The sequence below is a fragment of the Leuciscus leuciscus genome (genome assembly GCF_965113295.1).
Source record: "Leuciscus leuciscus genome assembly, chromosome: 22".
NCBI classification, from domain to species: Eukaryota; Metazoa; Chordata; class Actinopteri; order Cypriniformes; family Leuciscidae; genus Leuciscus; species Leuciscus leuciscus.
The window spans coordinates 13,720,515-13,732,315 of NC_138746.1; the positions used below are offsets into that span (position 1 = coordinate 13,720,515).

At 34.5% G+C, this 11,801-nt stretch overlaps 2 protein-coding genes across 2 annotated transcripts; one reads left to right on the forward strand and one right to left on the reverse strand.

Annotated features, from left to right (window-relative positions):
• Positions 1 to 50: 50 nt before the first annotated feature.
• znf511 (zinc finger protein 511) lies at positions 51 to 2,569 on the reverse strand. Its single transcript, XM_082154073.1, has 6 exons — positions 2,304 to 2,569; positions 2,063 to 2,136; positions 1,417 to 1,618; positions 662 to 786; positions 310 to 492; positions 51 to 206 (listed from the first exon to the last, which is right to left on the reverse strand). The coding sequence occupies exons 1-6, from the start codon at positions 2,499 to 2,501 to the stop codon at positions 140 to 142; spliced, it is 849 nt and encodes a 282-aa protein (XP_082010199.1). The 5' UTR covers positions 2,502 to 2,569; the 3' UTR covers positions 51 to 139.
• Positions 2,570 to 4,110: 1,541 nt separating this feature from the next.
• Positions 4,111 to 11,799, forward strand: adam8a (ADAM metallopeptidase domain 8a). The gene is made up of 25 exons (XM_082153137.1): positions 4,111 to 4,262; positions 4,382 to 4,494; positions 4,602 to 4,675; positions 4,773 to 4,851; positions 4,946 to 5,022; positions 5,210 to 5,393; positions 5,553 to 5,618; positions 5,706 to 5,774; positions 5,885 to 6,054; positions 6,445 to 6,526; positions 6,647 to 6,780; positions 6,888 to 7,065; positions 7,682 to 7,771; positions 7,873 to 8,068; positions 8,215 to 8,281; positions 8,378 to 8,546; positions 8,649 to 8,726; positions 8,965 to 9,049; positions 9,159 to 9,273; positions 9,386 to 9,569; positions 9,694 to 9,729; positions 9,837 to 9,893; positions 10,718 to 10,789; positions 10,896 to 10,970; positions 11,123 to 11,799. Exons 1-25 carry the CDS (start codon positions 4,211 to 4,213, stop codon positions 11,165 to 11,167), a joined length of 2,547 nt encoding a protein of 848 aa, XP_082009263.1. The 5' UTR covers positions 4,111 to 4,210; the 3' UTR covers positions 11,168 to 11,799.
• The last annotated feature ends 2 nt before the right edge of the window (positions 11,800 to 11,801 follow it).

An 11,801-nucleotide genomic window follows, 5' to 3' on the forward strand; every position in this document is an offset into this window, starting at 1 on the left:
AACTGCCTACGTTTTAGATCTGATTAATAACATCAAAGAGAGAAGACACCTTTTTAAAGATTGCTTTTACAAGTTTTATTACAAAAATGCCACTCTCAACAAATTACTGCAATTGTTTGCATTGAATAAAAGCTTTGCCCTACTTCTTTCTTCTTCCTCTGAAGCCTCTGACTGAGCCTTGACCGAAGCAAATGGATGATGGAACTCTGGAGGAAAGATAATAATCAACACAGTTCTGATCACTGAGTCTACAGGGCAATGAAACTTAATCAAGTATTTATGTGAATCCATGACCATGAATCCACTCACTTGTATGAATATTGTGGCTTTAGATTAGCTGCATGCATTGGTCCGGTTTCTGCTGTCTTAAGGCTTTTTGGATCTGGGGTCAGAGAGAAGTCCATGGACTCAAAGCTCTCTTGTTGTATAGTTGCTGTTTCAGAAACCTCCATATGTGCATCCTTCTGTTGCCGAGTCTTTTTTTCTCGTATTCTGTTGATTTGCGTATTAAGATAATTAAAAAATAAATACATTCTAAAATGTTTTTAAAAAGTAATTGTATGAGGCACTTAAATGACTGAGGTGACTGGATAGGAGTGCAAAAGTAGAATATCTATATTCTAAAATTGTCCACAATTTACAATCAGTTTTAATTTCAAACCTTCCACTCTTCTTTGATTTGTCAAATCTGAAGTCTGCTGGATAGCTATGTGTTCTGATAAGATGATCTTTCCTTTCTTTCGTTGTTTTGAATTTCAATCCACATCCATCAACCAAGCATTCATACTGAAAAGCAATATTAACAGAACACAATCAGCAAAGCTGAATGATATTTGTTTGTTCAAAGAGAGTGTGTATTGGGAGGAGGAAAAGTGTACTAATATTTTCTTTCACAAACGTTTTTTCTTGTCCCTTTAAAATCGGTTTCAAGTCAATGAAACACGCACTGACTCTGTAACCTGCTGTTGAAACCAGTAGGTGGCAGCATTTCATAAACATAAATTAATGGTTACCGGTACTTTTCTCTGTGTAAATGTATGAATATCAATTCTTAAAAAAAAAAACATGTAGTATTTCCATTGAGAGAGTAATATAAACCAGTAAAATGTATTTGTAGTTTGTATGCGCTACAAAAATGTATGCATCATCCAATTATTTTTTGTACAGTAGATTTTCTTATCTGGTTGGTAGGCTATACATACTCCCAAATAATTCATGCAAGATTGCCTTCAATCGATGACACTCCAATTCTCATCAACTTCATCAAAGTGGTAAATAAAACTATATCTAGCATACATATAGTCTGTCTGACACATGCCACTCAAAAACACGTTATGAAAGACATAACCATAGCACTTCATACAACAACATGTATCACTCAGTACGGTCCTATGACCTATCTGGTGGGACCATTACCATGCATTGTTTCTCCGCCATGACCTGGAAGAGCGAGTCATGCCACTCCAAGATGTGAATCTCCAGCAGTCGGTTTGATGGAAATGAGCGCTTGCAGTTGGAGCATACATTTCGGTGCAATGAATTGTAGTGGTGTTCATACCCTTCCAATGTGTCAAATAACTGTTTGCATCCAGCTATGTGACATCTAAACTCAGAGATACTGGGAAGAGGTTTGAGATATTAGTGATACATTTATCAAGGCAAGAGGATGTTCATCAAAATCCCCACTCCCCACTCATCCAAGCAACATCTTCAGTAGGCACTAATCATCATGAGATACATTGACATCACTCAATGATAGTACTAATAACTACACTAATAATAATAGTAATCTAGCAAATCACATAATGACAGCAACAGAGAAAGAATCACATCCAGCTGAACTAGAACAAATATACAAGGACATTTTAAGAGCTGAACAACTGAGGTTATTTATAGACACATGATCATAATTTAATAGCTTTAACAATTATGATGCATAACAATTATGATCTCAATGAGATCTAACACTTATTATTATGATTGTTAATGATTTGTTAAGTAATTTGCCTAAGTAATTTGTCTAACTACAAAGCAATATCAATGGTGAAGCGACATTACTCACGTTGGAGGTTGTTCGTCATATACAATAGCCGTCACGACATCTCGTAGGTACATGTGCCTGTGTATGTCGCCATCCTGATGAAGAAACATGAGATAGGGATATGGACATGGTAAATATAATCACCATGTGGTCATGTAGTTTCTACTTTGACACTATAAAGTTAAGTAACATATTGAGAGAAAAACATGCAATTGTTTTTTTGAAGTGCAAAATTCATGTCGACCAAATCGAATCTACTAACCTCAAAAAATGCATCTTCTACAGCAATGCGAACTCGTTGAGGTCTGAATCCAAAAGGTGAAACAGCAGTTTCATCCCTTCTTTCTTCTTGTTGTAAATCAAGACACGCGTATTTTCTATATTCAATAACCGGTATCTTATCTGCAAGAATTGTTGGTGTTACAGACCCCAACAGTTCAATTAATTCTGGTTGCAGCATTATGTCAACATACTCCGTTTATACGCCGCCATGCGAATCCGTGTCATCGCCCTTTCAAAATAAAAGCCGGTTGATGACGCAGTACGGTTTCATGAGAAACTTGTAATTTTATTTTGATGCAAAACCAGTGCAATCTAATAAAAAAAAGTCAGAAATTTATAGTCTGATAGTCTAATATATAGATATAGTCTAATACTGATAAACAATACCTGCTGTAAACCCTAATATAAGCAGAAAAAAAAGCGGAGAGAAAAACTGCACCTGCAGAAAATAACCACAAGATGTCAGTAGAGTCATTCTTGTTATGCTGTTCATCCATCATTTTCCAAACGGCTTGTCCAATAAGATCGCTGGGATACTGGATGATATATTTGATAAAATATTACAACAAATGAACAATTTGAAATCATATTTGTTGTTTTTCTTATAGCACATGTGATAGATTTTAACTACTACTATTCATGTCCTTGACTCTTTTTTTTTTTTTAAAGTGACCTTGAATTTCACATTCTGTCCCAACTATACACTTTGGCAATATCCTTTTTGTAATAACGAACATAGCCTATCCTTAATGACATCATCCTTCAGGAGATGACAAAATCTCATCTCAACACATTTAGGCTAATGAATGCCTATGCTCTTCCTAATTTTGTCATTTAATCTGAATATCAGCATTTGTAATATTTAGTCAGTGGAAACAGTTCTGAGGTTAATTGATCTAATTATGTGTCTCTGGATAACAGTGATGTGTGACATTGTATTACCTTGAATATCATAGTTTTTTATCATAGTCTACTTGATATTGAGGAATTTGTGGACACATTGAGGTTTTTAGATATGTGGAGTAGAAAAATATTGTTTTTATTTTGGAGTGAAAAGATCAAATTAGACCCTTGGCACAGAAGCCATTAAGAAACATAATTTTAAATAGAATATATAACATTTTATATTAATGACACTTAAAAAATATATGTGAATTAATAAGCAAAATATCAAAAGTAGCCTAATACATTATGATGTTTCATTCTTCACGTAATAAACACTTAATTAACACTTGATACACTTAGTATTCGACAATGATTTGACTGAGCTGGACGATGACAACACTGTTTTCTGCAGAATTGATTTCGTCTGAATAATGACACAATTTCATAAGAGCTGCAACCGAACTTAACTCTGTTTGCATCATTGAATCAGTTTCCGGTTATCACTATTAAGCTGCTGCAACAATCTGTATTGTATAAAGCGCTATAGCCTGCAGGCTATAAATAAAAGTGACTTATCATTCTGTTTAGGATATAGTTCATTGTTTTTGACAGTGTATTACCAATCAAACTGTTTGCTACTTTAGTGATCTTAACCCTCAGAAAGTTTTAATAGAGATACTTTGTTACACAAGCATTTTCATTCCAGTTATGGAGTTGAAAAGATTGATGAACTACAAAAATCTACCATATTAGCATTCTGGGTGGTAGGCTAGCCTACCTAGCCGGATTTCTTTTTTTCTTTTTACATCAAATGATTTTTCTATTTGTATTTTGTTTCTTTAAAATACTGACACATTTACTGGGCCGTGACTCATTAGTGACTAGTTTGCTGTTACCGGATAAGGAGGTCGTAAATGTATCGAGGCGGAGCATTAACTTTAAGTATAAGTTCCCACAGCAGTCCACCACGAGTCCCCGAGCAAGTCCACAGGACAGAGAACCATGCAATACACTGGAATATTTATATCACTGCTTTCTTTTGTTTATTCATGGGGTGAGCGCACAGCATTATGAGGATTATTTTACAACGCGAATCATGTCACATCGCGTGATGTAATTTTAACTTACTGATTACACATAACGTACTGATGATTTGTTTATCTGTTGCTTTAGAGAATCTTGAGGCAGCGAATCCAGCTTTACCTCATGTGATGCGCTATGATGTGGTCCAACTCCGACCTCAGGCAGTGAAAGAGCGAGTGAGAAGGAGCGCCTCTTCTCTCAAGGTTCGCTCTTTTTCAGACTATTTTTGCAAATCTGAAATATCATATTGACATCTCTTGGGATGCTTGATTCGACTTTTATTCATGCATGCTTGCTTTCACCTCTTTAGAGATATCCTGAACAACTTGAATATGATTTGACTGTAGATGGGAGGAACTTAACAATATCTTTGCACAGAAATAGGTGAGAATGTGACAATATAAACAGCTTATGCTCTAAACAATATGTAGAGGACGTCTTGTATTCACACTCAGCCTCATTACATTTCTTTTTTTCACAGGGAGCTTTTAGGAAAACATTACACCATGTCACATTATACCGAAGATGGAATTTCAGAGACAAAGTCTTCAGACACTTTTGTATGTTCAAAAAGTAAAACAGCTTAATTCTGTCTGACATAGTATGTGAATATTGCTGCTTAATATTACATTGTATTCTGTTTTTTCACTTCAGGATCACTGCTACTATCAGGGACACATCCAGGATCTTGAAGACTCTTCAGTCAGTGTTGGGCTTTGCTCTGGAATGGAGTAAGGATAATATTAATTTTAAGCAACTTTTGTTAATTATAAAGGTGATTTTTGTGGATTTTGCCTGTAATAAGTTGCTTTGGATAACATTGTCTAGTGTAAATGACTACATGTGTACTATATGTGCAATATCGGCACATAATACATTTCGCCCTCTTTGAAATATTGTATCTTCTTTATTTTGTAGAGGGTTTCTGAGGGTGAACAATCAAGTTTACTTGATTGAGCCACTAGAAGAGTCTTTGGATGGGGACCATGCTATTTACAAGCAAGAGCATTTAAGGACCAAGCAAGGGGACTTTGGATACATTAATGACACAGTCTATAACCTTGGCCCAAAGTCTAGCGGGCTGTATAAAGGCAAATATATGGTAATGATATTATAATGATCTCTTGTTGAAATCTGATTCATATTGGACTAGCTCCTTATTTCATTATTATGCAGAATGTTTGATTTGTACCTACTGTCTATTTATAATGCATTTACCATTAAAAGTTTTATGACAATGACTTTTTCAACTTTCCTTCAGAAAAACAAAGTCCCCAGCGGAGGACAGCGGATCATTGAGATGGTTTTGGTCGTTGATCATACGGAGGTATAAATGTGGTTTAAAGGAAGAAATATCTTGATTACTAATGTGTTGTGTTCATATTGTTAAAATATATCAATTCATTTTCTTCAGTACAAGAAATTTGGGAGTTTTAAGAAAATTGAGGCAAGAATGATGCTGGTTGCAAATCACGTAGACAAGGTATGGTGGTATTATTACAAGGTATTATTAAATGATTAAATAATAGGTTTTGCATGGTATGGTTTTTAAAGTAATAATTATTGAATAAATACAACTTTTTTCACTTTCAGCTTTACCGACCGTTAAACATACGTGTCATGTTGGTCGGACTTGAAATTTGGTCTCAAAGAGACTTGATTGATGTCAGCGATATACCAAATCTTACTCTGGAACGTTTTTTACGATGGCGTCAGGATAGCCTGCTCAAAAGAAAGAAGCATGACAATGCCCATTTTATTACGTGAGTCACTGACTGCTCATCTTAATCAGTTTCAGTGCTGAGAATGCCACATTTGTACTCACATTGAACACTGTTCCCTTTAAAATGTGTCTCACCACAAGCTTTAAACATCTATTTTTATTTAGTAATAGAAAATAATATTTTAAACAGGCACCTCGATGAAAGCCTGTTTGGGCCGATATGCGTTGGTGTTTTTTAATATGTAGCCCTGCCCTGAAAATAATGGCTTTTTAAAAGATAAAATCTATGTGAGTGCCTGGATATTTGATCTATTCTATGCGTTAGGATCCACATACAATTATCTATTTTTATTTTTAGAAATTTTATTTGTGGATTTTTGAAACAACAAAAACATAATTTAATGACATAAATTCTCTTTTTTTTATTCAGTGCTGTAGATTTTGTTGGATCAACGGTTGGGTTGGCAACAATGTATGCTATGTGCTCTCCATCCTCCGGTGCTGTGAATGAGGTATATTTTGAGAATATGTTTATAAATGTAAATCAATAGATTAAGAAGTGCTATATTTCTAATGTTTGAAATAAAGCTTTGGTTGTGGTAAATAACATAAGATATTTTTTCTTTGCAAAGGACCATAATAAAAATAGCATTGCAGTGGCTTCTACCGTTGCACATGAAATGGGACATAATCTGGGTATGTCACATGATAATCAAAACTGTGGATGCTCTTCTGACAATGGCTGCATTATGCAAGATACCATTGGGTGAGGCTAATTGTAAATGCATACATTTATACAATGGCAGAAGATATAAGCAACTGCAGTTTAACTCTTCCTCAGAACCTTCATTTTCTTTCATATTCTTCCAACAGGTATATTTACCCTGATTCCTTCAGTACTTGCAGTCAATCATCCTTGAGGACATTTTTGCAGAACTATGACAGCAGCTGTCTGCTAGACGTGCCGAATGAGGGTGAACTATATGGAGGCCCAGTTTGTGGAAATGCTTTTGTTGAAAAAGGCGAAGAATGTGACTGTGGAACTGTTGAGGTTTGTTTGACATGTTGGTTTTGAAATTTTCCAGATGAGTCAACTCAGTTTCTCAATGACGGCTTAACATCACTAAAATAGAAGTGTGTATTTGAGTAGCCTATAATATATATACGCTTTTGTTCAAAAGTTTGAGGTTGGTAAGATTTTTTTTTAACGTTTTTGACATTTTTAAATGTTTTATTGAATACAGTAAAGAATAAAGTTTAAAATAAAGGTTTTCTATTTTAATATATTTTAAAAATGTAATTTATTCCTGTGATGGCAAAGCTGAATTTTCAGCAGCATTACTCCAGTCTTAAGTGTCACATTATCCTTCAGAAATCATTCTAAAATGCTGATTTGCTGCTCAAGAAACATTTCTTATTTTTATTAATGTTGCTGCTTAATATTTGTGTGGATATTTTAAGGATTATTGGATGAATAGAAAGTAAAAAAAAAACTAAAAAAAAACAGCATTATGTCTTTATTGGGTCTTTACTGTTACTTTTGATCAATTTAACATGTTCTTGCTGTGAAAAAAATTACAATTCTTTAAAAAACACTTACCCCAAACAGTAGTGTATTCTGAAAAATAAAAAGTTCTTCATTTTGTTGACCCAAACAATGATTTTAGGAATGCAACAATCCCTGCTGCAATGCCTCGACCTGTCGACTGACCGAAGGTGCCCGTTGTGCACATGGAGAGTGCTGCCACAATTGCCAGGTATCAGAAAAGCCACCCACCAGGCTCCACAAGAAGACAATTGAAAATACATGTGAAAGTAGATTATTGTCTTAATTTCTGTCATTCGTTCTCCCCTCTAGCTGAAACATGTAGGTAGCCTGTGCAGAAAGAGTGCTCACGACTGTGATTTGGATGAGTACTGTACAGGAGAGTCGGCCTTCTGTCCTGAAGATGAGTATAAGATGAATGGACTCCCCTGCAATCATAATCAGGGCTACTGTTACAATGGACAATGTCCAACACATAAGGAACACTGCAAGATGCTGTGGGGATCAGGTACTAGTCTCGCCGAGCGAGATTAAATGGAATTTTGGATGTTTTATTATGCATTTACAAAAACTTTAACATAAAACTTTTATATAGAAATTGATAAATAATTAATAAAATTAATTAATAAAAATCAATATCTTGTATATGTTTAGATGCTGAGGTGGATACTGACACCTGCTTTAACCAGAATGTAAATGATAGAACCTCCAAGAGCATTGAGTAAGTGTAACTTAACTCTTCTTTGATGGATAAAGACAAAAAATTGTATTTTGTTCATTGCTTTCTAATGACACAATGGTATTCTAAATCCTATAGGCATATGAAATGTGGGAAAATATACTGTTATGGGGGAAATGAGTTCCCCATAACCTTGAAAAAATCATTTATAACTTTACCTTCAAAAACCTGCTACACGGCTGTGGATCCCTCGCCCACAGAAGACTTAGGGATGGTTCCAGCAGGCACCAAATGTGGCACTAATAAGGCAAGTAAATAATGTCCAGTACATTGCCTTACAGAATACAAAGTGTACAAAACCTTTAGTTATTTATTCTTTTTTTATTTTTTTATGTTTTCCAATCAACAGGTGTGTTACCACAGCCTGTGTCAAGACATTAGTATATACGGCACTGCGAACTGCTCTGATAAATGCAACAATCATGGGGTGTGTGATTTCTTTTTCAGTTTTATATTATTTTAAAAACTTACTTAACTTAAAAAAAAAATTTTTTTGAAGAAAAGCATTAATGCAATGTTTGTCATGCTGTGATACTGTGATGTTGTGAAAAGCCATATCGCTCAAATGTGCATGTGGATATATTCCCTTTCACATTTGCTTTATAGACAGATACTTTTTCAAAGCATAAACACATGTAAACATATTACTGACTTATATTTTAAAGGTGTGTAACCATGAGAGGAAGTGTCACTGCGATCCAGGCTGGGCACCACCCTATTGTGATGTCCAACTCTCAGAACTTTCAAAAAGTAAACCAATTACTTCCTTACCATAACTGTACAGTACTTCACGTAATTCAATTATTGTCCATGCAATACTAATTCTGTGCAATTTCAAATGTGTGATTTTGATTTACAGTAAGAAATGCTGTGATAATTGGTGTGTCTGCATCTGTAGTCGTCCTTGGACTGATCATTATTATTGTAGCACTGGTGTGTTACAGGAACAAAATAACAGAATTTAGAAAGAAAAGGTAGGATCTGTTACCTAACTGTCAATAATGAACTTTCAATGTCTGTTTTCATTTCAGTAAAAATATTATACTATTAAAGAAGGACATTCTATTTTAAATTATCTTCTAAAAGGTCTTTGAAGGACATCCACACTCCCTCAGGCCAGTGCAATCCGGCATTCCAACCAGGAAGTGCAAAGAACAGCCCCAGATGTGCAAAGCCACGTATCAGTCAACCAACTTTCCTTGACTCATCCACTACTCTGGCCTGCAAACCTCTCTATTCTCCGGCTACACCCTGGAGACCAGCACCACTGGTAAAATGATTCATGCACTGAAACGAGCGGTTCAATTTGTGCTTCACATTAAAAGTGCATTTTAGGATGAAGGAACTTCTGAATATATACTGAATTCCTATCACTTATTTCTCACTATGCACAGCCTCCAAAGGATGCACCACAAACTAGGAAAGAACAGGTAGTTAATCTTAACAAAAAAATACTGTGTAATTATATGAATCTATTCTTGACTCTATTCTTGACTGTTAAAAAAATAAATAAAAATATATGTCCATATTCAATTAGATTGTGAAACCCTCTGCCCCACCTCCTGGCATTTCCAGAAACATTTATCCTGCTCAGGTGAGTCCTAATATCTTGATATACACTCTTAAAAACAAAGGTTCCTCAAAGAGCCTTTCAGTCTTTCTTAAACAAACTGTTCTTTTTCATAGTGTGAAGAACATTTTAATAATCTTAAAGGATATTTTTGCACTATAAAGAACCTTTTGTGCAGTGGAAAGATTCCATGAATGTTAAAGGTTGTTTATGGAATCATAAGATGCCAATAATAACCTTTAATCTTAAGAGTATACACTACCGTTTAAAAGTTTGGGGTCAGATTTTTAAAAAGAAATTAATACTTTTATAAAACTTTCTATTTCAAATAAAAGATGTTCTTTTGAACTTTCTATTCATCAAAGAATCCTAAAATACTGTAAATACATGCCAATTTCCACAAAAATATTAAGCAACACAACTGTTTTTAACACTGATAAAAAGAAGAAATGTTTCTTTGGCACCAAATCAGCACATTAGAATGATTTCTGAAGGATCATGTGACACTGAAGACTGGAGTAATGATGCTGAAAATTTAGCTTTGCCATCAGAGGAATAAATTACATTTTTAAACATATTAAAAATAGAAAACAGTTATTTGTTAAATTGTAATAATATTTCACAGTGTTACTGTTTTTGCTGTATTTTGATCTTATCAAATGTAGCCTTGGTGAGCATAAGAGACTTCTTTCAAAAACATAAAAAAAAAAGTTGACCCCAAACTTTTGAAAGGTAGTGTATTATTAAATATAATTGTCAGTTCAATGTTGGTTGCTTTTAATGCCTTACAAGCTCATTGCAGAAGTAACATAAAACAGAGATAATATCATGTCTTAATTTTGTTTCAGGAAAAAACTGTACTTCCACCATCTAAACCACTTCCTCCATCAAGACCGTTACCGCCACTGGTGTCTAAACCTGTAAGAAGCTATTTTTGATGACTGATTTAACAGAAAGCACCCAACCCTACAAACATACTATAAATACCAACCAAAAATAATATCCCTTGTTTGTTTGAACTGATAGGTTACTAAGTCAAAACAGCCTCCAGTGCCTCCAGTGAAACCTACTGGGATGCAGCCAGTATTCATTCCACCTCAGGTACAATTTTACATTTAGCTGTTCACTTATAAACTATAAAAGCATTTTCGTTTTTCTCAAAAACTGCTGATACTCATTTTTTCAAGCTGCTTGACAGTAGAGTTGTGTGAATAAATGTCAGTGTTTTGAAAGCTCTTTTACATTCACCGTAGGGAATCCAGAAAGTTGCACTAAAACCTCCTGCCAGGCCCAGATGATCTGGAACAGTATTAGTTACCATGAATCACTGGGAGTTTCATAAGAAGAAGTCTACGAGCTGAACAAAGCTCATCTTTCTTTGTGGTATTGCTCTGAATAACAAGATGAAGTTAAGGATGGTAAAACAGAATAAAGCATTTGCACTCTAGGAATCGCCTGTGTTACACTTTTGGTACAACTTGTTTGTAATTTCTTTCCTTTATTGTACTTTGGCTGTCTTTGCTGTTTATTTATTTTATATTTTAATTTTAAAGAGTGTCATGTGCAGCTGTTTACAGTCAGTTCAGTTTGTATCTCCCTGTAAGTCTACATCACATTGCAAGAGGCGTCCTACAAAGAGGCTGGTGCCATTTCTCAAACATAATCCGTCCTGGCTTTAGTGATTATCTTATATACAGATTTTGCCTTATTTATAAGTTTCTTACACCTTTTTTTTTGTGTGTGTGTGTGATCTTTGAGATTTTTGCAGTTAATATTGCAATTTTATTAATTAATTTGTTCTGTTTTTTGCCTATTTTTTATTATTCAAACTTGCAATGATCTCAGCTGGTCTGATTTTACTTTTCAATGGGAGAATGTACTGTTTTTAAATTTGTTTACTATAATAAAGTTTTTCTAATTTCTTTTTTAATC